Source organism: Pezoporus occidentalis, unplaced genomic scaffold (assembly GCF_034315485.1).
Source record: "Pezoporus occidentalis ecotype Australia unplaced genomic scaffold, CSIRO_AGI_Poc_V1 ctg25, whole genome shotgun sequence".
NCBI classification, from domain to species: Eukaryota; Metazoa; Chordata; class Aves; order Psittaciformes; family Psittacidae; genus Pezoporus; species Pezoporus occidentalis.
The window spans coordinates 6,894,714-6,922,103 of record NW_026914394.1 but is presented as its reverse complement, the minus strand read 5'-3'; the positions used below and the strand labels follow the sequence as shown (position 1 = coordinate 6,922,103).

Sequence of the window (27,390 nt, the reverse complement as noted above, 5' to 3'; positions counted from 1 at the left end):
GAAAAATACCTAAATACATGACAAAGTCATCCAGTATGAGGTCAGACACTGTGTAGGACCTTCTCCAGCTGCTGATGGGGCTGGGATTATATGTCTATAGCTCCAAAGGAGCACTAGGGTAGTAATTTCATAAAAGGAATACAAGTTTTGACACAAGGTTTCATACTGTAAATTTCTTCTTGAAATAACTTGCTTGCCAAAGCAGTGCAGCAGCCAGAGAGGGAGAAAGGCGGGCAAGCTATTCCCCTAAAAGCACTGACTGTGCCACTCAGGTACAAGAGGCATTGCTCCAGAAGTAGGGAATGCTGGCTCATTAGGAGCAATGAAAAAAAAACCTTCTGAGGGGATTTTAAAAACAACAACTTCCCAAAGCAAAACATGCATATGTACCACATGCATTTGTTTATGCAGCTGTAATGAGTGATGAAATCCATTTATGAGCTGAAGTCACAAGACTCTAAGCAGGTCTTTGTTTCATCTCAGTAAGTCCTGACATTTCCCTACTACTTATAATGATGTGATTTGGAGCAACATTTTCAAACTTAAGCACCTGGGGTTTAACAGTGCTTCTCATCTGCTTTGCTGAGACTGAACAGTCTACTCCTGAGCCTCTGCTTTGATTAAGCATCCCAAAGACAGATACAGAAAGCTTGTTTGAGTTTAACATCCCCTTGCAATTCCTGCATCCAGCATATATGCTGCAACTCTTACTCAAACTGAGGCTCTCAAGCTGCAAAGCGTGTAAATAGAAATCAATGAGACCATTAGTGGAATGAATACTTTCAGCATCAGCCCTTCTATAACCACAAAGTCTATCCAGATGGATGCCCTTAAAAGACTTCAGAAGGTTTGCCACAGACAATGGCTTTTGTTTCAGCCTCTCGCTGTGACTTGGGAGAATAAAATGAAGATAACTGCAGCTGGTTGCTGCTTACATCAATGCAGCATTAGTGCCCTGAGTAACAAAGGTAGGACAGAGTATGCAGGGGGTGGTAAGATTCAGCACAAGTAACTATGGAGTTATATGTTTTAGTGGATTTATAAACTGTGCTAAGCTTTAGATGTATTATTATATAGCTTTATGATTCAGTAATCCTGCATTATAAATCAAGACCACATTTTTAGCTTTGATATTAAGGAGAAAAATAAATAATATATATCTATATAAGCTATCTGCCTCTGCTGCTCTTGCCATTACTCTGCTATAAGCTTTGCAAACAGATCTGATGTTTTGTAAGGATCAGATCAAACCTAAATGAACAAGGTTCACTGTTAATATAAACAGAGTGACTTCTTTATATTTCTTTTAAGATGGGAAAATAAAATAGACTCCTGACCTGAAGAGAATGACAATCTACCTAATGCACAAGAGCAGAAGATCCCAGACATAGAAAATACCCTTTTAGCCTTTAAGGTCTGAAGGGAAGTGTTGCTGTCTATTCTGTTCCTCATGGCTGGCTCATTTATTTACTGCTCTCCAGAGTCCCAGATGAGTGAAGAGCTGGATTTTACAGTGTGTCACCAAGTCAGGATGGCAGCAGGATATAAGGAAAATGCAAGGATCTTTCACCTAGGACATTTGTTCTAAGCAACCTCTTGTTTATATGCAAAAGCATGAAGTCCAAGACAATTTCTTCAGCAGCTTGGACCCACACTCAGGAAAGCTCTAAAAAGTTCAAAGCCAATACGTATAACCAGCAGAGGCAATGTCTCACCTGACTGGCACACAGTATGTTCCTAGACTTGCCTTTTTTATGCTCTACCACTACAGTCCCTGATGAAGGGTCCCTCTCAAGCATCCTTGTAGCTGGAAGGCTGCTATGAGGTCTCCACGCAGCCTTCTCTTCTCCAGGCTGAACAGCCCCAACTTTCTCAGCCTGTCTTCATATGAGAGGTGCTCCATCACTCAAGGACGAAGTCACACAAAGCCGTATCAAACAAGAGTCTGTAATATTCTCAATGCCACATCAATTTATATATGCTACATATATTCATGGGAAAACAAACTCAGATGCAACCCCCTCACCTAAATTCTAAGTCTATAGGGATTCGGTTTTATAGTCCCCCAAGGATGTGGTTCTGAGCAACCTGATGTGGTTGAATATGCCCCTGCTCATTGGAGCAGGGTTGGCCCAGATGAGGTTTGAAAGACCCTTCAAGCCCTAACTATTCTATGCTTCCATTTTCCTTTAGCTTTTGGGGATCTACTACACCAGTGTGCCAGAAAGAAAATGCCTGTAACTCCTGAAGTCAGAGAAACAACTGAAAAACATGCATCAGTAGAAAATGCTATTTAAATGCTGCTCCACATGAACTAACCCCAGCTGAAAAGCTCTGAAAAGGCACATTAAAAGAAATATAACTGCAAGAGTGTTAAGTAAACAGCTCTCTTACTGGATTTGCTGTAAGTGACTGAACCTTTCTTCCCCTTTCCACATTAAAGGAGAGCCCTAAACCCACATTTTGCATATTTTATTAGTTCAAACCTTTTCTAACATGCTTCCCAGGGCAGACCAAGTCTAATGAACTTTAAAATACTACTGTAACACTGCTCTGCAATAACAGTATGAGAAGCTAGTGGAGTGTGAACAACAGGACTATCGATATATGCCCAATTCCCAGACTCAGAATGCAATTCACCCTACGGTTCACAATTTATTGAACCTGAACTTGCACTCCAGCTCCAGTAATCAATGTTCCCCATCTCCCACCTCTGCTTTCACCACAGAGAGGAACTGCACATTGGAAGAAAGAAAAACATTGCTGTGCCTGTTTTAAAAACCATAGTTGAAAGTTACTTGAAAGGTCAGAAAGCCCAGAATGATCCTGCTAGGAATAGATTAGCAGACAGAGGGTAGGAAAGGTGCTCAGGGGTGGATGGGAAGCACCATCTATCAGACTGATAACACCACTATGTATATGGTACAATTGTATCTTATCTTTCCAGCTCCACAACCCAAATAAACCACATGGAAGCCTTGGAGCCTGATTCTGTTGTCTTTAAGCACACACCCCTTAGGGTGGCGACCCAGGACACACCACACATCTTTTTACTTCATGTAAGACAAAATCAAAACAAATATAATCAGTATTTTTCCTTTTAGGACTCTCATGGAGCCTCTTTGATGTGTTTTCTCTAATAGTTTGCTCTCAGGGGTTTCTCTGAGCTTATAATGGGCTCGTTTTTATGTAACCTCTTTCAAGCTCCCAACACAGCAACTGCTGTAACAGTACACAGCAACACTACACCGAGGAATACCTTATCCAAATGAAACCAAAAGGGAAATTTAGATGAGTACATTCTGCTTAGGTTGGAATTTTGGCTCAGACACAAGAGTTCACACTCCTGCTCTTGTAAAAAAAAAAAAAAGCAGCTCTAATGGAGATACTGAAAATGAAAGTATCTCTTCAAAGCTGAAAATCTGGCCACTTCTATAGCATGTTTTGCTACTCTGGGAAATTTTACTTATCTCAACCCATTCAGGAAGGGGAAATCCTCTGCTACAAGCTGAGCGTGGGTTTGCCATTCACTTGACCAGACCTGAGACTCCAGCATTATGATTTAGTACCCGTGATATAAAACTAGTAGAATTTCTATACAGCTGCTTGCCAACTTTTCTTTGGTTTAGGAGCAATAATTCACATTTACCTTTTACCTTGATTTATCCCTCTTTAGGGGAGAATCCTCAACCAGATTACCCCATTCTTTTCAGTGTTACCAGATACATCAGTGTACTGCAGGTCTAAAAGTCTCCAGATCTGCTACTAATAAAATGCCTGAAGTTAAAATAGGCACTGTGTAAAACCCACATAACTGAACACCTCTAAAATACCCTGTAAACAGCTGCCCTACACCCAAGCTATCAGTAGATTCATGAGGTTGTAGAGGTAATTTCCATCTATCAGCTAAGATAGATACTGATATTTCTGTTGTTCTCTGCTGTGCTCCATCAAGATACTACACATGGAAGAAGCAGGAGCTAGGACAAGGACTGGGAATATTGCCTTCACGTGGGAAGGTGCCCTGCTAAGAAACTGCTTATTGAACCTGACAGCGGGGGCATAAACAACATCAGAAACATCAGAGGGAGTACTTACACGTGTACTCCCAGTAAAGGGGAGGACAAGGCAATGAAAGTCAGAGCTAGTACAGGACAAGTACAAGTTAAAGACACTGTTTTCAATCTCCAGGGTACTAAAATGTCTTTAAGCGCTCCCAGCGTTTGGGGGAAGAGGGAGGGAGGGATGAAAGGAGTAGGGGGAGCAGTAAACTCTACCGAGACTTTTCTTACGGTTTGTATCACCTTTTGTGGGAAAAAGCATCCTAGAAGGAAAACAACAAAGGGGGTTGAAACCAACAGAAAAGTACTTGCTAAAAGGTAGCGTGCTCTTTGTAAAACTTCCTGATGCATGGAAAAGCACCCTGAGCATGTACTTCACCATACAGTTTTGCATATGAAATGCCCTTTGCTTCAGAAACAGTTGTGTATTTTTACCAGAGGGGGGGTTATTCCTGTCAGTTGTCCTGTGATTACTGATCTGTGAGAAGCAAAAAAGGGGCACAGCTATCACAAAGGCATAAGTATTAAAGTTCATGGGATTTTCAACATTCCCTTTCCTTACCCTAAAACTTTAACCCCTTGAGTGGATGCTGCTATATACATTTCCTTTGTTCAGCTGCCTGCTGGGCCACCTGGAAAGCATCAGCACTCGAAGAAGAAAACTGCTATTTCTTCGGCATTCCCTCAAAAGCAAACCTTGCTGCCCATTCTCATTCCCCAGAAAGGTATCTGGTTCTATTGGCACCCCTATCAAATTCAAGCGCAGAGACATGTTTAGGGTACGTGCAGCAGCTCAGATAGGCTGGGCTGTTGCAATCCTGTTGCAATCCAGTGCAGAAAACAGAATGTGAGCACCGGCATGCTGCTCCCACGCCCTCCCCTCTCCAGGCTTTACATTAACTCAGAGACACCCTGTTAGGCACAAGGTTTATTTACACAACACGAAGTCCTGAGACCAGCCTTTGTCCGACTGCACTGTTGACAAGGCTCGGAAGCACCACGGACTGTAGTAAAGGCGCATTAAGGACTGGAAGGCCCACGTATGAATGAGTGTTTCGAAACTCGCCTGATTGAGTTCCCAGCTGCAGCACAACCCTCTTTCAGCCGGAAGCTGTTGGGACAAACTAGCGAAGCTCCTGGCTTTCCCGGGGAGCAGTGAATTGTACTGACACGGTGGCTCCACAAGGACTCGAATCCAGGCTGTGCTGGTGACACCCTGAAAAGAAGCAAATGCCTCCCTCCGCAGCCATTCAGATGTTTTGCTGGGCTAGATTAGGACGGGATGTATTTCCCAACACACTTCACCTCACGGCTGTGTCAGCGCAAGGGAGGGGACAGCGTGGGAGCCGGAAGAGGGCAGGACTGACTGACAGGCTCTTGGCCCAAGACACTCGGGGAACCCACGGCTCTGGGAATTGTGCACTCCCTGGTTTTCCTTAGAAATGCTTGCTCTGTGCATAGCACTTTAAAACCTAACCTATGTGTAAAAACAGGCAAGAAAGCTTAGGTGCCAGCGTACTGGGTGAAAGCATCCAAGGGGGCTGGAGCTTCGCCTCCCCAGGATGAGTGCTGCCAGCTCTGTGGCTCTCACTCTCTTCCCCATAGGATGCGTAATGCAGAACTCCTCCTGTGTTTTATGTGGTCATCTTGTTGAAGCTTTGGACTAATTCCAAGGCTTTTTCTTGGAGGTTTGGAGATCCGGAGAGGTGCTGGTTGCTGTGCCTCAGCTTCCCCCTTCTGGGAAGAGGCCATGACAGGGATATCTATTCCCTACCACAACTGCCATGACATCCTACAAAGCATTTTTGACATTAACAATTCCAAATCATTGTCAGAGCCTCTCACAGCAGAGACTTTAAATGTAAAGAAAACCAAGGAAACCTCTCCAGAAAAGCAGGCCCAGAGCAACTGGGAGATGTTTGGTCAGAAAGAGAGTGACCAGAGAGTGAAAATGGCATCAATTTAAGTGCCAGTATATGCTTTACACAGTCCTGGGTCAGCTTCAAAATGCATTATAAGGCTGATGAACCAATAAAAATGTCAATGGTTGTTGATCTCCTAAAAGCAAATGGGGCCAGTAACAAATATTTTATACCAATAAGTTAATCCTAGATCTTCTTCCAGAAAATTTCGTTCCTTTTCTGTACCTTTTTCCTTAATGCATTTTTAAAAATAAAAATAGTTCTTTGTATACCACTTGCATAGCATTTATTCCCCATAGACCTGCATGATTTACTAGAACTACAGTCCCATTATGCCCATTTTACAGGCAGTGAAATCAAGCCACAGAGATAAAGAAAATGATTAGAGGTCATGCAGCAGAGAGGCAAAACCAGGGAAGACTAAAAGGGGTCTACAAGGAATCTGGAGAGGGCCTTTTTATAAGGACATATAGTGACAAGATAAGGGGGGATGGCTTTAACCTGATGGGGGGGGGGAGGGGGGGATCTGGATTAGACTTTAGGCAGAAGCTCTTCCCTGTGAGGGTGCTGAGGCGCTGGCACAGGGTGCCCAGAGAACCTGTGGCTGCCCCATCCCTGGCAGTGTTCAAGGCCAGGTTGGACACAGGGGCTTGGAGCAAGCTGCTCTAGTGGAAGGTGTCCCTGCCTGTGGCAGGGGTTGGAACTGGATGAGCTTTGAGGTCCCTTCCAACCCAAACCAGTCTAGGATTCCGTAAAAATGCACTTCTGTTCCATTTCAGTTTATTCTGTTCTCCTGTATTTCTCTACTGGTACACAGAAAATAAGATGACTTCTCATTAAACTCATGAGGTTATATTAAAAGGGTCAACAAATTTTTGCTTCACTTTGTAAATTCTCTTGGTTTTCTTGAAGGGATAAATATTCCCCACCATTACTGCTACAGGGTTAGGTGAATACTTCACAGAGAGTACCTAAATGTGAAATACACCCCTGTTCTTATTAATATTTATGTAATAACCTAGGGCTGGAATTGGCTATCATTGGCTTGACCTCAGATCTTTGGCATAAATGCCTATTTGAAGCACCTGGCAATAGGCTGGAAGCATCCACACCCAGAACTGCTCTGTCTGGGCTTGCAGTTTTGCCAGCCACACACCTTTTCCTATCCTGACTGTAAGGAACGCAGCAACTGGAAAACATCAGCACAAAACATGCTTAGAGAGAACAAGGCAACGTTGTACCATTAGCTCTTACAACACATGTGCTTAACCTCTCTCACATGACTTACCTGACTCCACAGCCCATGCTTAGCTGAACAGAAGCCTCTGCAAACATGTGCACGCTGCAGCTGCTACCCAGACCCCTAAGTACCACACAGCCATTTCTGGAATGTCTTTCTAGTTGTGTTCTCTAAAAACAACTAAAAAAACTAAAGCAAAATTCAGACTAACCCTGAATTTCAATTAGCAGCCATTAAGGCCTTAGGCCTTTGCTTTATTACTGCCCTTTTATCCAAAAAATGTCCTTTGATCTCATGAACTTTTTTCTAATGTATTCAAATGTTATGGCTTTTTTTATCTGTTTCGTATGTCCTCAGCAGACTGTGTAAACAGCCCTGTGAGCTGACCAGTGCATCTGTCAATCCACCACACATGTGAGCAGTGTTCCTGTGGAAAACCAGGATCTCAGGTAGGGATCAATACTGAATTCCACGCTAAATTTTCCACCTCTGCTTCCTTCTGAAACAAGGGCACATATAGACACTGTAGTGTTGGCAACTGCACACTGTTCTTAACCAAGAAAAGAGGAAAGAACAGCAGTTCTGAGGGGTGTGAGTATCCTGGTTGTTCTCCTGTGGAAGTCCTAAGGGGCTGCTGTGGACAAGACCAGGATATTCCCACCCTGTGAGGGGACAGGGCTGCCCTGACCAGTGGGGAGCAGCCACACAGTCGCTGTGTGATACATCAGCTGCAATCAGAGATCAGGTTTATTATGAATCAGATGGGATTAAGAGTAGCTGTTCAGTAGCATCTTCTCCCAAACTCAAGTCTGTAACTCTGCTTGTGCTTTCAGGTATTGTCCCACCCAGGCCATGCCCTTTCCTCCCTGCAATGCCTTCCTTGCCTATTTGGCAACCCCAAGTGCTCCCACACCATGACTCCAACACAAATGACTGTCATCCAGAGTGAATGCTTCCATTTGAATTCCATGAGCAGGCATTCTGTAAACTTCCCTACAGGCTCCACCACTATAATCCCTGGGAAGGAGCAACCTGCAGGACCTACTTTCACTGGGCAATGCTTTCTCTGTTTATTGCTACTCCTGTCAGAAACATTACTCTAATTCAGACAGGTGTCCTTACATCTGTCAGCCACCAGCCACTGGTGACATTCAATGACAGAAACTCAGTGTCCAGGTCCAAGCCTGAACCCACAGCACAGAGAAGGAAAGCACAATTCCTCACTGGATATACCTAAACTCTACGGTGCTTTACACCAGGCATTTTTGGTCTCACACAGACTTGCTTCCTTTCCTTCTCCTGTTGCAAACACTGCTTTTATCCCAGGTTGCCAGGAGCCTACTGTTCCAACAGCTGCTAAGACACAGTGAGGTGTTAACTTTGACAGGATGCCATATTGTTTATTAATGAAAAATCCAAGCATTTTGTACCCATTCCGAGACCCTCACCAAAACTGAGCTATTCACCAAGGGCTCCAAAGGGTTAAATCCAGTTCTTCTGAGCCTTTCAGTCACAATTGCAACCATAAATCAATGCATTTTGTTGCCACTACTGACTTTAATATGTGTTTATTGGACCATCAAAATGCCAGAAAGCAAATTTCAGTTCTTCAGTGAAACCACAGCCCAGCAACCTCAGAACAAATGCAGGCTTCCAGTGGGATCCTCATTCCCAAACACAGTAAATATCCTTTCAGAGGTGTTCATCTGCCTCCCCACCACTCAGCATTAGCAGCTTCTATTTGTGGGGGTAATGTTCTCATGCTGCCAGCTCGCAACACTGAGGGCAGCCGTCTGCTGCCCATATGCCACCCATCCTCCAGTGCCTCCTTGACCGCTTACCTGCACTCCTGGGGCTCCCGCTGCAGATCAGCTGCTATTCTCTCAGCCTGCTTTGTGTGTAGAGGATTTTTCTGACTGTAAGCTCCACAGGATGGCAATTTTGTCCAATTCTCTATTTCTCAGAGCACCAGTTATGCTATGGAACAGAAATGATGAACACAGGGACATTAATGGTGTGACATTTTGATTTGTAACGTCCTAAAAAAGCATGGGGAGCAAGCCCCCAGAGTGCCTTATCTCTAGACACTGCAGTTAGCTTCTATTTGGTCAGGTTTTTGATAAAAAATGATAAAATACATACAGTTTGAATAAAAAAATATATAGTTTATTACTTGTTTGAAAACGTATTCCTGGGCATTTTCAGTAACCACTGAAATCCTCTACAGAGCTACCTGGGAATGGGAAAAGTAATAGCGAGAAAACTGGATAAAGAGATGATCATATCAAGTCTTTCATTCACGTGTTGCTGCACATAAACACGCAGGGGTTGAATTGCTCAGGGAACATTCTTAAGAAAATGGAAAAGGTTTTTAGTGGTTCCTCCCTTAGTTCTGCAGTGTTTCTCTGCATTTACAGCCAAGTGTTACTGTCCTGCCCCAGAGGTAACCCAACAGGTCTTGCAAAGGCTCCTAACTTGGCCCCACCTCCGTCATTCCCAATCTTGTCTTTCTAACCTACTCATTTTCCTCCATTCCACAAACTATTAGTTTCAAAGAAATTCAGAGATTAATTAAAATGATTGGCGGGATGAGTAGGTGAGGGGGACAGGCTAAAGGGCTTGACAAGAAGAAAGATGAAAAGGACTAAAGGCGGACGGCTTGGTTATGCGATGAGTAACTGAGGGTGGAGGAGATGGACATGATATTCATTTACAAGTGCCTCTAGTTCTGAGAAGCACTTTTCATGCGCAAACTGCAGACTAGCTCAAGACCAGCTTTCAGATCTGCTTCCAGGGTCCTTCACTTCAAGCTCTTAGTCCCACTCTTCCCCCAGCCAATGCATTCCCACCCCTCCCTTGTGTCCTCAAATATATAAATATTATATATATTTAATTTCAGCTCAGCTTTCAGCCAGATTCAGTTCCTGGATCTCTACTTGGCCACATGAGCCCTCCTGGGAGCAAAGAGCAAAAGGGGAGGCCATGGAAGCTGGGGGTGGATGAAGTGGCACCTCTTTGCCGTACCTCTGCTGTGCTGCAGACTCCAGTGGACTTGGACTGACTATGAAAACACAGGGAGGAATTGGGAGCAGGAGCACCCAGGAATTATCTGTCTTCCTTTTAGCCTAAGGAAACTCTGTTCTTTGTGCCCTCTCACTCCAGCTTCTTTTTCTGTGTTCTGATGCAGTAAGTAAAAGAGAAACACTTGCTCCTTCTGACTCTTCAAACTCGTCTTCCTCAGCTGGGGAAACCTGCTCTCTAGTAATTCCTTAAGCAAGTGAAAAAGAGTGTGAGAAGACCCAGTAATACCCACTCTTACTTAGCTCATGCAGAGGTGAAACAGGATGTCACATTTGAATGCACGGAGTTTAAATATACCCTATATCACGAAAATAATTGTCTATATAAGAAGAATATTGTGGAAACATCTCTGCTGAGGGGAAAAAGCAAGACAGTGGAATATAGTAAAGTTTAAAAAAAGAAGAAAACTGTATGAAAATAAGTATTTCCTTTCCATGAGCACCTTTTCCAATATAAAAGAACAGAATCTGTCATTTACCCCTTCTTCTTTCTTTCACAAATGGTCTAGAAATAAGCCAAAAGCATTTGTGCTACAGGAGGGGAAGAAAACAACAAATCCATTTATTCCTGGTCACCAAATATCATTTAGATGGATGTGGTATGTATAAGAAATTTTAATTTGTCCCTGAAAAGCCATTTAATTATTCAGATGATCTGATTGCTTCACTCAAGGCTTGCATTGATTGATTAGAGAACTTTATAAATCAAAATCTGCAGTACTGCTGCTCCATGCGTCTGCTTCTCACAGCAACAGAGAGATAGTTCATTTCAATCCCTACCCACAAGCTAGGTTAGTGAGATATGTAAATGGCTATGGTTTATAAATGGGTTTGTAATTCTTCCTTCATGCTACTAAAGGAATATTCACTTAAGGACACCAGGAAAGGAGGGGGGGAAAGCCCTAAAGTAAGAGGTGTTCAAGAAATCAGGGCATAGTCACCAAAATTCCCAGCTCCTTGGCTAATGGCCAGGAAGGATCACTGTTCATGGGCAGCACTCAGTGAGTCTCAGGGGCAGAACTTGGGGCACTTGGCTGAAATCTAAGCTGAGACCTCCCTAAGCACCCGCTCACCAGTCTCGTCCCGAATTAGGCAGAAAATCCCCTCGGAGCAGCAAAGAGCATTTGGCTTTGATTTCAGAGCTCTCGCCTGCTATGCACAACCTTTCTGACCAGCTCGACTGTCTGTTGCCGGCCTCGGCCAAATAACCTCTAAGTGAGTAGCAATTAACATAATGAGTGGACTGATGGGTGTCCCCCATAGCTACAGGCCTCGGTAGCAACACGTCTCTGGCAAACTGGAATGTCTGGTCCTGAAACTCCACCTCTGCAAAAGGAAGGAAGTCGAAAACTAAAATGGGTGGAGGATAAGGAAAAAAAAGGAGAAGACATTAAATGACTTTAAATGAATCCCTCCAGCTCGATCTAACACACACTGAAGCTAATGAAAAACCTGCATTTGATAGAATGGGGCTGAACTGGACAAACTACAGAGGCAGAGCTTTTCAGCTGATACAAATATATATTAGAGTGATTAAAGCTACACTGACCATGTTCCTTGGCTTTCTAGGACAAAGGAGACATGCAGAGAAGCCCCCAAAAGATAAACCAAACCAATGAAATTCTAACACATTAAATATGGCAATTAATCAGAACAAAATTAGTATTGTCAATACAGAAAAGTGACTGAAGCGAAGTATTTGCATGGCTTCCTATGTAACAGAAGCCAGAAAAAAAAACCAAAACAAAAGCTTTTTAGCTTAATTCTAAAATAATTCTTATTTCATAAGAAACACGATCCACACAGCAAACTACTCAAAATTCACTCCTTACGTTTCTCCAGAATTTCTTCTTTGCATAGACAAGCCCTTTATAAAGACCAGAAATGCACCGAGACACAACACAGATCTTTCATGGGCTATCTCGGGGGAGTTTGAGCACAGCAAGGCCAGCCACGTCAGGTCAGACCAGATCCCCTATCTCAGCCAGGAGCCAAGAACAGATACCTGGAGAGGCACACAAAATCAGGGCACCACACAGCAGGTTTGCTTCAGGATGCTCTCCCAGGCACAAGCTTTGGGCTTTCCAGAGCCAACAGGCTGTATTTGATAGCCCTCAAGTGATTTCTGTGCTGTGAATTCACCTAATCACTTTAGAGTCCCTGAGTCCACACAGCACTCTTGCCAAGGAGTTCCACAGCTGAGCTGCATTTCTGTGAAGACATTTCTCTGGTTTATTCTGAACCTGCCAGCTTCATTTGATGCCCCTTGGCTCTTGTGCCATAAGAGTCAGTCACCAGCCTCTATTTATCTTTATGTAAAGCTTAAAAAGGAGTTAAACAACTGCTTCTAGCGTTCACCGCACTAATGAATTTCAGAGATTCTTATGCATATGCAACAACTCACTGCTCTCTGGCTAAGCCATTGGCAGCTGATGCTCCAACAGCAGTTTGAGTCTCAGTTACCTACAAGACAGGCAGATGCTGCCTGTGTGAAGGCTGTGTGTATACCAGCAACATGCAGCAAGCCCTCCCTTCCCGGCCAAAGCTTTGCATTTCATGCCACGGGCTGTTAACGCAAGCATAGAGAAGTGCAGGTATTACTTGCACAGTCCCAGTTCTCACACAAAGTAACACGAGGGCCCACCGTGTGGTCAGATGAAGCCAGGTGGGAACACCCAGGGGAAACAGAGAAAATAAATGTGCAAGTTCAAACAGGGGAGCCAGACCTTCACTTCTGTGTCGCAGCTGCCCTTGTTTCTGTTTGCTTCATTGTTGCTTCCTACACCATAACTGGTAATTATGTCATTATGTCTAGGAAAAAATAGCACCAGAGAATTTGAAAGTGTATTTTCAAACCTAGACAGAAGTTTGTCAGCTTCACCTATCGTAACGAGTGATTAAACCTGATAGACCAAGCTCTTCACTGGTCTATCCTACAACATGTAACATCAGCTTTGTGTTGCAAGCCTAAGGAGCACTTGTTGCACTGTTAGCAACAGTAAACTGCTTCAGTCCCTGTCCTACCCAGTGTTGCCATCTCGGGTCCTTAAACAGCTGATGCACTTTATTCCAGAGGCCTGTCAGCATTCACAACTTCACACCTCCCAGAGAGAAGGGCGTGGAGGGGAAAGGTAAGAGAAATGAACCCAGGCAGCAGGATTATTTTATGAGGGATGTGCACGCCACGTTCAGCGTGGAGCAGTCACAGCGAACCAGGTATCACCCATCTGTTACTCCCAGGTGAACATGCCAGCGCAAACTCTCCTCCTCGACTAGAATGCTTCAACTCCAGGCTTTATTCTCCCTCCCGACTAACCTGTACATCCACGGTAATACTAGGGCACTCTGTCTAAAATTAGGCCGTGCTGTCCCCTCCCCTTGGAGGACGACTTTAGGGAAGCCCATCTGGAGCCGGGATTTTTCCTGTAGGCTTTACATCCCCTCTCCTCCTCTGCCGTCCTGGCGCGGTTTTGAGGCCAGGACCCGACAACCCCCACCACAAGCCGTGCCCTCGCCGACACCCCACAGCGACCAGGCGGTATCAGACGGAGGAAGGGAGGCCCACACGGCCCCACAGCGCTGCTGGCCGTCCCCCCCCCCACCTCACAGCCGGCAGCGTTGGCGGCGCCCCGGGAGCCGGGAGGCCCTTCCCGCACGGCGGGGCTCCCCCGGGGGTGAAGGCGGACGAGAGCGAGGGCGAGGCCTCCGCGGCCGCCAGCCCCGGGCGCGCCCGGCCGGCGGGAGGACAAGGAGGGGACGGGGGGATGGCGTGAGGCGCTGAGGCCCCTCAGCGGGGCGGGCGCGTAGGCGGGGGCCGCCCCGCGGCGGTTGGTGCCCGCCCCGGCCCCGAGCACCGCCCCCAGCGCTGCCTGGAAGCCGCACGGACGGTGAGGAAGGGAAATCACGTGAGGCCTCCCCCGAAGCACAACCTGAAGGGCCGTACCACCACCGCCGGCGGAGGGGTGTGAGGTGGGGGGGGAGCAACAGGCAGGAACCCGCCAGCGCACAGCCCGCCGCGGGGACCGGCCGGCGGGCAAACAGACGACAAACCGAGAGCGAGGCGGCTGCTTGCCGGTGATGGGTTACGGGATGAAGCCTAGGGGCGAAAAGGGGGCAGCGGCTTCTCCTCACAACCCCCCCTCCCGGTGGGGCGGTTGGTACGCGTCCGTTAAGGAGGCGCCGGCGGCGGCCAACCCGGTGCGCGCTGTGTACGCGGTAACCAGCTATTCAAAAACAAGACGTCAGCCCACAATGCCCCGAGCCGCCGCCAGCATTACCTCATCCCACAAGGCCCCGCGCCCGCGCTCAGAAGCTTCTAGGGGCGGGGTGGCCATGGCGACCGGCTGATCCGCACCGGGCCGGGCCAGCGGCCCGCCTCCCCCGGGAGAGGCGGCGGCAGCCAATGGGGAGCCCGCGGGGTGACATCATGGGCTATTTTTAGCGGGCTCCCGGTCGCTGATAAGTGAAGGGCTCCACGCCGGGAGCGGGCTCAGAGCGCGGGGCGGGCAGGCGGGAGCGCGGCTGTGGCCGTTGGGTAGAGGCGAGCAGAGCGCGGCGGCACAGCGGAGCCGGGAGGGCGCGCAGGGAAGCGGACAAAGTTCTCGCGGCAACTTGTGGCGGCGGAGCGGCCCCGCAGCAGCAGGAGGAGGGGGACCAAGCACCGCGCCGGAGCCCCGCGCCGCTCAGCTACACCGGGCGGACTCTCAGCGCGGCGGCCGCAGGCACCGCGGGCCCGGCCCGCGCCGGGAGAGCTCTCCGCGCCCCGGCCTGAAGTAAGGCTCTGCTTTCCCCGTTCCCGCTCCCTGCGCGGCCGGGAGGGTTTGGGGTGGCGGAGCGGGGCGCAAGCGGCGGCCGGGCGGCTTCTCGGCGCTGCCGCAGCTCCCGGCGCCACTCCGCGGACTCTGTTCTATGAGTGCAAAGATGGAGCCTACTTTCTACGAGGATGCCCTGAACGCCAGCTTCGTGCCGCCGGAGAGCGGCGGGTATGGATATAATAACGCCAAAGTGCTGAAGCAGAACATGACGCTGAACCTGTCCGACCCATCCAGCAACCTGAAGCCGCACCTGAGAAACAAGAACGCCGACATCCTCACCTCCCCGGACGTGGGACTCTTGAAACTAGCCTCGCCTGAACTGGAGCGGCTCATTATCCAGTCCAGCAATGGGTTAATCACTACCACGCCGACCCCGACGCAGTTCCTCTGCCCCAAAAATGTCACCGACGAGCAAGAAGGCTTCGCGGAAGGCTTCGTGAGAGCGCTGGCGGAACTGCACAACCAGAACACTATGCCCAGCGTGACCTCCGCTGCTCAACCTGTGAACAGCGGCATGGCACCTGTGTCCTCCATGGCCGGCAACAGTAGTTTCAACACAAATTTGCACAGTGAGCCCCCGGTGTACGCCAATCTCAGCAACTTCAACCCCAACGCGCTCAACTCCGCACCTAACTACAACGCGAACAACATGGGCTACGCACCCCAGCATCACATAAACCCCCAGATGCCGGTGCAGCATCCCAGGCTGCAGGCTTTGAAAGAAGAGCCTCAGACTGTACCTGAAATGCCAGGGGAAACTCCTCCCCTGTCCCCTATTGACATGGAGTCACAGGAGAGAATCAAAGCCGAGAGAAAACGCATGAGAAACAGAATTGCAGCATCCAAATGCCGGAAAAGGAAGTTGGAAAGGATTGCCAGGTTGGAAGAAAAAGTGAAAACTTTGAAAGCCCAGAACTCAGAGCTGGCATCCACTGCCAACATGCTCAGAGAACAGGTTGCACAGCTTAAGCAGAAGGTCATGAACCATGTCAACAGCGGGTGCCAGCTAATGCTAACACAGCAGTTGCAGACGTTTTGAAGAGACTGTCTTAAATGAGAACTGTGAGATTATGGTATAACTAAAACAAACAAAAAACAAACCCCACCAAAAGTGGCAGATGCGTAAAGCTGATGGCAAAAGCTGAAAGGCTGAGTCCTGCCTGTGCTCTGCAAAGCGCATGTGTGGAAAGACTGGTGAGCCTTCAGCTCGAGAGAGCGGCCAGCACCACGCCGAGAAGTGCTGTTCCTGCTCCGGTGAGATGTCAGATCTTCGTTTAACATTGACCAAGACCTGCATGGACCTAACATTCGATGATCATTCAGTATTAAAGGTTAAACTGCAATAGAAACTGTAGATTGCTTTATGTAGTATTCCTTAAGAAACAAAACAAAACCAAGTGGGAGGGAGGTTTGTGGGAGGCTGATAAACAACCCCAGAACTATTCTGCCTGCCTTGAGTCAATTGTGTATGTACAGATCCTTTTTTATTTTATTTTATGAAAGTTGATTAATGTCAATAAACTACTTCATGACTTTGTAAGTTATTTTTATGTTGTTTATTTGGGCACTGCCCAGTATTGTTTGTAAATAAGAGGCTTTTTTTTAGCACTCTGAGTTTACCATTTGTAATAAAGTATAATTTTTTAATGTTTCTGTTTCTGGAAAAAAAAATCTAGAAGGTTCTATTATATTTAAGAAAAAATAAAAGAATTAAAATGCATTTCCCCCCTCACACTTTTTGTTTTGATAGTACCTGAGTTGGGAAAATGCCCTTTGTGCTGAACTCTGATGGTAGGGATTCTATTCAACTTGCTCTTGGAGAGTGGGTGAGGAGGAGAGGGAGTAGTTGAATCCTCGTTGCTAAACTGAAGCAACTTTTTGGGTTGTCTGGAAGTAGCTCGTAGTTTAACCTGACCAGTTTGCCTGCTGTATTCTACTGGCCCAGTTTAGATGGCATGTAGCGGGGTAGAAAGCCAGTGCATGAAGTTGCTCCATAACTGGGGCAACTGGTTACTTGATCTGACATGTTTTTCTTATTAATGCCCTCAAGAAGATCAGGCAAGTGGTTGTCTTAAACCCCAAAACAAAATATGTTTTAGGCTTCAAAACCAGCAATGATGTTCACCTGTGTTCCTTCCTAGGTAGGAGGTGATCCTTGGTTGTGAGTACTTATAACAATGCTGCTGTCAACAGTAAAATAATTTTCTAACCCTTCCTCTCTAAATCCTTTTGGGGGTCACAGTTCTAAGCTTTTTAGAAATAGGAAAACAGCCTAGTGGGAAATAAAAGCAACTTGCTGAGAAACAGCAACTCCTATTGCTTGTTTTCAGCCACTTAATGAAAAGACCAACTTTTCTGGTGCTTCCCATGTACTTTTAATAAAATAACTTAGGGTTTAGTACAATGACAATATAAACACGTCTTAGAAACATGCTGCTTAACTCGTGGGGGGGGGGGTGGGGACAGACACAATTATTATACCAGGGTTTTCAACACTGTGCCCAATTCTTGTAGTTTAATAAGCATGTATTTGCAGGGAGACCAGATGTTTTCCTGCTTGCTGCCTAGAGCCAAACAGCCAAGAGGAAATAGATGCTATCAAAAGACAGCCAGAAATATTAGAAATTCATCATTAGTGAGTGGTAACTTTTTAGAGCAGTGTTAAAAGTGTCTTTTCTCATTAAACTAGAAACAAGCAGTAGTCCTATTAAAGCTCACTTCACAAGATAACGATTGGATACATATACACCTTTACTGTTATCAAAATGATACCCTGAAACTTGCGACTAATGTGGGTCAGTTCCTTACAGGAAGCATAGAAGTATCATTCCTCCAGCTTTTTTTCTGCCCATATTATATGCATTTTATCATGAGGGGTTTGTTTTAGTGTTTAAAATGGGGTTATATGGTGATCTCCCTTCACAAGAAAATCCAACTGTCAAGGTAGGCACCGGTTAGATGGTGTTTGCTGCTGTCAGAGGAATACAACTGTAACAACACCAACTAAACAAAGGGTTACTAGGAGGATACTGTACTTTGCCAAGAGTACATTTTGCTGATGTCAGCAACCCGGAAGGTAAGTTGATTTTGACCATATGTAGGAATAGACAGCAGAGGGATAATACACAGCACGGCTGGGTGTGGTTTTACAGGGATTTAGCAAGTGCCAACTAGCAAAATAAGCAGGGCAAGGAGATTAATTACCTGCAAAGGTGCATGTTTAACTCTCAGCAGTGCTGGGTTATGGACTCAATGTTACTAGCAAGCATTCTGCTTCATCACCTCATTACATACTAAATAAATACATTAGAGAAAATCCTATGTTAATTAAACACAGCTGAGTGACAGTCTGCTCCACCCTCTCCTAATACGCACACAGGGACACTTAGCATTGCAGTTATGTGTCTTCTCTCTCTCAAGTATGACATTCTGTAGCTAAAGAGTTACTGAGTAATAGCACTGCTCCTTAGGTGGGCATCACCTGGCAGGTTGGTTTCTGTGCCATGAGTTACTTGACCTGGTCCAGCTCAGGTGCTGGTGTCCACCACCATCAAGCAAGGTGGGGTTTAGTGCCAGTTACAGAGTTTCAGAAAGAGATGAGCGATTTAGATGAATCTTTGGTCCACATCTCATCTGAGCATCAGGCTTAAGACAGGGCAAAGTAAGTTTATATTCCCTCTGCCTCCATCTGTTTTGTAAACAGTGTAGTGGGCTATGAGCCTGTTGCTATCTGGTTCACTTCAGCAGAGATTACAGTTCAGCACTCTCAGTATATCACTAAGTCACTCAGTGATCAATACACACAAACTGTAATGAGAGATGCGCCTGCATTTGTATGTGGTGAAATGTAAAGTTTTAACACTTACTTAACTGCTTAGATTAAAACTGCCTAATGCGCTATGTGCCTCGCTTCTATGAGGAATAGCCAGTTTTCTTTGAGATTCAGAGAGAAACTCTCTTTCTGTTGCCCCAGCTGTACTCACAAGGGAATATTTTGCAAATAACAGCATTGTGAACATGTATTTTGTTTGGCTGTGAGTGTTGTCAACGGATTCAGGAAGTGAAGTCAGAAAAAGGCAGGGTTTCAAACAGGGCAGGCTCCACAGAAATGCCTAGCACAGAGCCTCTAATCAGAACAACATGTTTGGGATACAGGAATATTAATTAGAATTTGGGTCTCTACTAAACCCAGCAAACCCCTCACGCTTGTATCCCACAAAGAGAAGTGAGTTATAAGGAGGGTTGACCATGACTACTCACTGCATGCTTTTAAATCCTGAGTACTTGTCATTACAGAAATAACAGTCACAATATCTAACTTATTCTACAGCAGGAAAGAGTTACATACCAGTCAGTTCCAATCTCAGAACACAGTAGTAGTTACTAATAGAATCCTGATCCTCAACTGCCTACATCTCTGTAAGAGATTTTCTCTAAGAAATTTTCTCTAAGAAATACTGCCCTCAAAACATGGCACTTTAAATACCAACCTAAGGCAGCACATACCCATTTAACAATGAAGTTTAGCAACCAAGAAATGCCTTGGCTATCTTTCCATTTTATAGGAAGCTGTTAGGAAATACAAACAATATTCCTCCAAACCTATGTGAAAAATGACTGACAGCTTTGTCCCATGCAAAAGCCTAAGAAATCCATTACAGTGATTACTTTCTGAGAAAGTAAATAGGTCTTTCAGTGAAGTACATCGCTGCATACCCATTAATGACCTTATCCCCCCAACTGTGCAGGAAGCAAGGAATGTGACAGGCACCCAGGTTACTGTGAAGCAGGCTTACACCATTTATCTAGTGTCACACAGCACATATGGGCACTGCACAGTGGAGCCAGAACCATTGGCAAACCTGGAAGTTACAGAGCTGGATCAGTACAGTGTTTTGTCCAAATGCATCACCCTGACCCGGTCTCTGGGGTTATGAGCTGGGCAGCATCACTGAAATATGTGGGGGCAGATGGACCAACTCAGGCTGGGACAAGCTTGGGCACCAGTTGAATACACCACAGAATGAGGTATACCATATCCATGAGAAGCACAAGGCAGAACTGCAAAGAAAAGAACACTTATCTTTAATATCAACCCTAGTGCTTCTCTGTTCTCCATCTCCCTACTCCTATACCCAAGACTTGGGTATAACAACATGGAGCTACCCACATCAAGAAACTAATACCAGTTCAGGCAAAGTTTGCTGTGTAGGAAAGAAAAATCTGTAAACATCATAAGTGAATACAAAATATTGCTAACAGGCAGATGGACAGCAAGGCAGTAATATTTGAAATTACCATACACACAAACTCATGATGAGACAGAATATCCCTCAGTAACATGTAGGGATGTAGCTTAGGGATAGGGGAAGTAAGGTAGTATTAATCCTATAACGACAGAAAAGAAAAATTCCAGATGTGGGTGGTTTGCTTTTTGAGGAGGCATGCTTGATCTTTAGAATTACACATGCTGCCAACACCAGTGTCTGCACCCAAGAGCTGGTAGCAGTCCTGATTCTAGACATACACATTATTGTTGAGAAGAATCATAGAATCATGGAATGGTTTAGGTTGGAAGGAACCTTAAAGCTCACCCAGTTCCAATCCCCAGGGACATCTTCCACTAGAGCAGCTTGCTCCAAGCCCCTGTGTCCAGCCTGGCCTTGAACACCACCAGGGATGGGACAGCCACAGCTTCTCTGGGCACCCTGTGCCGGTGCCTCAGCACCCTCATAGGGAAGAACTTCTGCCTTATATATAACCTGAACTTCCCCTGAAGTTTAAAGCCATCACCCCATGTCCTGTCACTACAGTATAATATATTCTCTGAACAGAGAACAGTGCTGCTGACAAAGAAAACTTGTAGAAACTCATCATATAATTTACTGTGAAAGCCTCTGACTACTTCAACACTTTTAAGGGTGGTTTTGCACAGCAGGACCCTCTTTTCCAATTTTGCACATTATTCTTTGCAGTCCCTTTTTGTTAAAGAACAATGGAACTACAAGAATCAAATTAGACCTTCACCACGGTCCCTTCTGTCCTTGAATATTCTGACATTTGAGAAACAGTTACAATGGGAAGGTTATGACTGATCTGATTAATCCAAATCTCCATAAAACACCCAGAAACTAACTCTGTAGACAAAAGTGAAGAAAAACCTGCTATTTCTTTTCCTCAGTCTCACAATTAGTTTGTGTTTTGAGCTTTGTATTCTCCAAGCAATCCTTAGTTTGACTCCTCAAGCAAAAGGACCAGCAAGTTGCTAGAAATTCCTCTGAGCTGTGAACTTTGTTCCTTAGTCTTGAATGAAAAGCAATTCCTGTGAAACCTGGCAGCAAAATAACACTGAAGATGTGGGAAACAGAATACAATTCCAGCAGATGGAGCTCAAAAGCAAACAGTCCTGGAACAAGCTGCACAGATGCCTGCAACACGAGCCTTTGCTCAGACAGTGTAGTTGCCAGAAAAGCCTCCACATGAAACCCACCACCACGAAAACATACAGAAAAGATTCATTTTAAGAGCTTCCCTGAATTATTACAATAATCACTGCAAGAAGGGAGATCCTGCATCATTTTAATCATAGAATAATCATAGTTATTTCAGAGGACACTAAGGGCTCAAACCCAAGCATCCATGGCTATTTTCCTGAGTTTTCACCCATGATGAGGGCAGATCTTTTAGATGACTGCTGTTATCATGCTATGAACACAGGCATGGTGCAGGCAGAATCCAGGGAATGTTGCTATTCACTCAAAAAGCCATTCACAGCACTCACATTGAAGAGAGAGAGCTGAAGAAGTTTTGAATCTCCACTGAGTGGATTAGTGGCAGGTTTAAAAGCACAGCCTAGCACTCCCTAGTACACGTGTAAGTGATGAACAAATTTCCATACACAAAGTTTTATTCTACTACATCATATACATGTAGTACACTCTTTTTTTCCCTATACAAACATTAAGGTATTCCCAAACATTAACTGCACAAAACTCCTTACACGAAGGCACTAACAGACTTACTATGAACCCTCCAGTGGTATCTCAGGGCCCAAATCAAGATTTGCTCTTTATTGTGCTAAATAATCACCAAGTGTCTGACCCAAAATACCTGAAGGGTGGAAAAAGAACCCAATTTCCTCAAGGCAAAATTCATCTCTAGTTTTCTTGTTTGGCTTTGCTATCATACAGTTTGTCCATTCTCCTGCTTCCTGACTGAGCCAGATAAAGTCTTTCTAATATATATTATAACCAGTTAACAAAGTGCTTTTATACACAAAATGACATAAAAACTGTGTAAAGCTATACAATAAGTGTAGCTGACTTCAGTACTGACATTACAAGAGTTGACAGTTTGGTTACTGACCAAAGCTAACCCTTGCCAAGTTAACAGCAAAGTTTACTCCCTACTTCTATACTTCCCAACCCACCTCAGCTTAGTATGTTTAGGGAAGAGACCCTAACAAAGCTCCACAACTACTGACAGCTTTTGCTTCCGTGTAATTTTGTGAAAGGAACAATAAAGTTGATCAGTTTGAGTCTTTCTCAAAATCCTGATTGATAGTTACCAAAAGTAGGACAAGTCCTGCAGATGCTGGATATGCCAGGTTTGGAAATCAGGCCACTGAGAAGTACTGGAAAGAAAACATGGTTAAAAATCATTGTACCTAGTATGTTGGGAAAGAAGGATGTCAGAATTCCCAGAGTAGAAAGAAAGAAAATTAGCAAAAGTAAAGCATTTTGTCCCAGAGACTTTTTTCCTTATCAGGAATTTGCTTTGTCTCAGACTGAACTTTTGTGTTTACAAGAAAGCTACACAGCTCCAGCTCTTTAAAAGCAATTGTTTCAAACTGGTACACAAGTGTGCACAGCCTTACTTCTTCAGTACAACTTGTGGCCTTGCTGTACGACCTCGGACAGCTTCAGCTGTGGTGTTTTAAGAAGCTGCCAGTAAAGCAGTTCAGGTTTAAATGCCAGTTTGGGAGCTGCAGTAACTAAACAGTTGGCCAGTACCGCACCAAGGGCCGGTGTTGCCAGGCGAGCACTGACAGATCCACCTCCTGGCCTGAGGGAGCTCAGCTTTGATGTGTGTAAGCAGGGTTTGTACATGGGTGCCAGGCTGAGCAGCCACCTTTTCCCCTCCTCCTCTGCCTCTTCTTTTCCACTCCCTCATTTGTGCTGGTAGTGCTGTTTGGAATATTGCAGGACATTTATTTTGATGTGCATTACTTCCCTTATTCTGTAACCACACAGCTCTACAAACACCTGAAATGACAGGGGGCAATAGGAGAGCTGGAACATAAATGCAAGTACAAGCAGTAGGGATGTGGCATCTTCTGAAAGAAATGCTTGCCAGCAGTCTTCAAATTACCGCAGATTGAGTCAGAACTCTTAAATTCATTCTTCCCACTTTAAATTACAGTACAAAAATGCCCAGGCAGATTTTGCACCAGTTTTACCAACTTCATTTGAATTCACACTTTGGGTTAAACAAGCTCTACTTCCCATATGGACAAACCTATAAACCATGGTTTGACTTTCACAGGGCACATTTTTCATGCCCCCATTAACTTGAAGGAGAACTGTGAGTCCTTGTATACCTTATTATGAAACTGTTTTTGTTAGATGACTAACTTTATGCATATATATTTGAAATTATTTAAGAGGGCAGTGAGGTTATTATTCAAAGCCTTCAAAATGGAATTTCTTGCACATGGTCCTGATATTGGCTTCCATGTTCTGTTTTGAATTTACTTAAAAAACACACTACCACACCCAAAAATTAGTTTCAAGCTATTTCCTTGCCCCCCTCTGCGCACTGTGTTATCATTCTTATGCGCAGAAATCACTTCTGTGTTTTCCACTGGACAGGAAATGCCAGACTGGCAACAAGAGAGAGGCTTGGGTTTAACTTAATGTTAATTGCTACTGCTTCCATGTGTCAATGGGTTGAACGTGGCAACTCAGTTACCAAAATGCTCTCACACTTACTATGATATCGATTTGCTGCTAGCAAAGCCAGTTACACATTCTAAAGGTAACTATGACAAAATATAGTAACAAAGGCAACAAAGTCTTAAGGTTAGGGTAGGAAAGATCTGACAAAGTTATACTTTTTCTGTTAGAAACAGCTCAATTCCCAAATCTGTTGCAAATTAGGAACACCAGCAACTCAGTTGAAGTCTAGTGCCACTGATATTCTGTAGCCTTTCTAGTGGTATTTAGTTACAAGTGTTTTGACACATCCACCACCCCATCTAACAAGAGAAAGCTGATGTGATCCGTTTGGGAATGCATCACACATAACACCAGAGAAGCCAGGCCCACCACTCTATGAAGCACACTCCTATCCTCAGCCCTTCCCTGCCTCTTGAGGAGGGTCTACCTTCTATGGTGGCACTGGAGATTTAAGGGTATTAGGAAGAAATAAAACTCCTTGTCTTGTACAACTGTATAGAAATGGGAACAAGCACGACCTAGCACCAAGCACACGAAAATCAAACCAGGTTCCTTGGTGTTTCTGGGGTTCAGCTGATACTACATCAGACAATGGCACAATAAGCAACGAATTTGAGTTCAAATTCCACCTATAGTTTCACATGAGGAGGTACCCATAGTCTGGCACATGATTTTCCATCACTGGTGATTGTGTAAAGCACAGGGGAGATTTATAGCACAGAAATACTGAACTCCTTTTTCAGGTCTTGGCTTAAAAAACAAAACAAAAACCCCCAAATCCAAAAAAAAAAAAATAACCAAAACCCCTATGTCTTGGCCTAAATCCTCCCTCTGTTTTGGATCTTCAGAATAATACTGACTTCACAGACATCTACACTCCAATTTAAATGACCCTGTGATTCCATGAGTTAAAGAAGAGTTGTTTTATAAGTATAGGTTGAAAACAAACAGAAACTCAACATGTAGCCAAGTAAAAATGATAGCTTTGGCCTATACAACCAAAAATGATTATTCAGAATGATGTAGCTCCAAAAATATATGACAGGCTCTTGAAATTCAGGAGAAGAGCCAGAATAAGAACAGAGCTCTCAAAAACTGAGACTTTTTAACAGCTTTCTATTTCTTTTGTTGTCATCCATCAGTATTTGCATATTCTAAAGCCTCTCATCTATAAAAAAATGATATATTTAAATGTTTTTTGATTCACTTCAACTATATTTAAGCACTGCTGTATTTTGAGCTAAACCTGGAGTCCTATGATTCACCACATCACTAAAACCCTTTGATTCTTTCAGTTCATTTGCCTAATATATGTTTGCCATGCCTAACATCACAAGCCTCATTCTAACCTTGATTTTAGCTATTATTTGATACTTGATGCTCTGAGATCCTTTTCTTAACTCTGAAATCTTAATCTAAGCCAGCTGTTCCACAAGATCTCAACATGTGTGGGATTTTCCCACTAAATGAAAATGATAACTAGGATTTATTTATTTATTTTTTTTAAGAGATACAATGTCCATTAGGAGGTGGCCCCTTTTAAATAAAGGCAAAGAAACTGCCAAAGTTGGTTCACCCATGTGATGTGAAAATGATCCTGTGCAACGTGGCTGTATTCATCAATGCCTTGACCATGTTACAGTTTGAATTACAAAGTTGTGTTGGCTTTTTCAGTTTTCCTTTTTTTACTGAGCTGTGCAGTTTGTTTGATGCTAATAATTAACATGAATATTGATGTATTTGCCCTCTCAGCATCACAGTCCGAGTCTGTTCTTTAAGGTAGTAACGTGCTGCTGACACTGAAGTTCATGTCCAGTTAATCCTCCTCTGAGCACAGTGGTAGCCCCACTGCCATTCACAGGCTACTTCCACAGTGCCTAAGGCGCGCCGGAATTACCCTCTGTGGTAACCTCCTGTTTTGCATCCTTTTGTCCAAAACAGTGTCTCAGAAACAGAAAACGAGTTCAAACTGATGCACCCAACTTACAATTTGACCTCCACCAACAGCTTGTTACATTTCATGGCCACCTTTGATGTGGCAGCTGCAGGAGAGGATGGGGGACAGGTCTCTAACATCCCCTCCATGAGGTCGCATGCCCTGTCCCAGTCCACCGGGGATTGGCTGAGCAATAAAATTGCTCAATAAAATACTTCAGCACCAAACATTTTTAAATATTTATAGTATATATAGTATTTAATGTAATATATTATGAGCATTAACCATATATATGCAACTATAAAGAAGTTCTACATCCTGCTATTAGAAGCACTTGGTTCCCTTATACCCAATAATCTAAACCAATGTATTTAATTCAAGTTCATTTTCTTCTGAATAGCCTATATTGGTGTTCATGGACATCTAAACTTCAATTTAAATGACCCTGTGAATCCACGAGTTAAAAAAGAGTTGCTTTATAAGTATAGGTAGAAAAGAAACAGACACTCAACATGTAGCCAAGTAAAAATGATCACTTTGGCCTACACAACCAAAAATGATTATTTAGAATGAATATATATACACATACACATATGTATCTACAGAATGCTACGGGTACATTATTAAAACACAGAAAGCTTTAGCATTGAAACAGATAGGTTTGCAATACTATTTTGTTCACAAGACAATGAGAAAGAGGGTTTGGAAAAGAGAAAAGCAGTGTCATACCAAGTAAAGGGTTAAAAATCTACGCAGGGTTTCGGAGTAACAGAATGTTTTCCTGCAAACTCCTTCTATGGCATGATCCAGGGGAAGGTCCCACTGAAGTGCTGGATGTTCACACAGGATTTCCTATGACTAATGCTGTCAGCATTCAAAACTTTTAATTGAAAACGTGGGTGTTCTACACAGATAGGAAATTTACCATTTCATATTTCTTATTTGAAAATGAATGGAAATTACTCTGATTTTCAGATGCATTTGCTCTACGTGGAATGATGGCATAAAATAAGGAAGTCACTAAGTGGCATATGCTGGGATTGCCTGCCAAGCTTTTACACAAGTCTTTTCTATCTGGATGGGATTCACAGGAAGCTTGTACAGGAAGGCACTTTCCTTCCTTATTTTTGAAAAGCTTTGTTGCATGGAAATTATGCCAGTGAGTAAAAGAGGGGAAGGGGAAACAAACTGCCATTCTGGTGGGTTTAGTGCCAAGCCATGCAAAACTGAAAGTCACATCTAGAGAGCATTAGTGCAACCTGTTGTAAAATAAACTAACACAAAGCAAGCCTACAGAGCACAGATTATGTTTAGTAGCTTTAAAAGATTCAGAAAGAAAGTAATATAGATACCAAACCAAAACCCTACAGAAAGCACAAA

The 27,390-nt window shown here is 44.3% G+C and overlaps 2 protein-coding genes across 15 annotated transcripts in view; one reads left to right on the top strand and one right to left on the bottom strand.

The window, feature by feature from the left end:
• The window catches only part of FGGY (FGGY carbohydrate kinase domain containing), a 448,818-nt gene that overhangs the window by 282,283 nt on the left and 139,145 nt on the right, over window positions 1-27,390 (bottom strand). For 2 of the 14 annotated variants that reach the window (XR_009965693.1, XM_062623159.1), the window contains exons 1-2: window positions 13,510-13,838; window positions 9,065-9,200 (exon numbers count right to left, since the gene is read on the bottom strand). The exons of 1 other annotated variant lie outside the window; for it this stretch is intronic. The gene's annotated coding sequence lies outside the window, so the exon portion shown is untranslated. Of the gene's footprint in view, window positions 1-9,064; window positions 9,201-13,029; window positions 13,115-13,509; window positions 13,839-13,905; window positions 14,136-14,232; window positions 14,257-14,580; window positions 14,779-27,390 lie in introns of those variants that run through there. 11 more of the 14 variants (XM_062623148.1, XM_062623151.1, XR_009965694.1 and 8 more) reach the window with 11 other exon arrangements.
• Window positions 14,837-16,837, top strand: JUN (Jun proto-oncogene, AP-1 transcription factor subunit). Its single transcript, XM_062623176.1, has one exon. The coding sequence runs from the start codon at window positions 15,212-15,214 to the stop codon at window positions 16,154-16,156; it is 945 nt and encodes a 314-aa protein (XP_062479160.1). The 5' UTR covers window positions 14,837-15,211; the 3' UTR covers window positions 16,157-16,837.

Coding starts and splice junctions, on each gene's coding strand:
- JUN (XM_062623176.1), top strand. CDS start 15,212: ATGAGTGCAAAGATGGAGCCTACTTTCTACGAGGATGCCCTGAACGCC.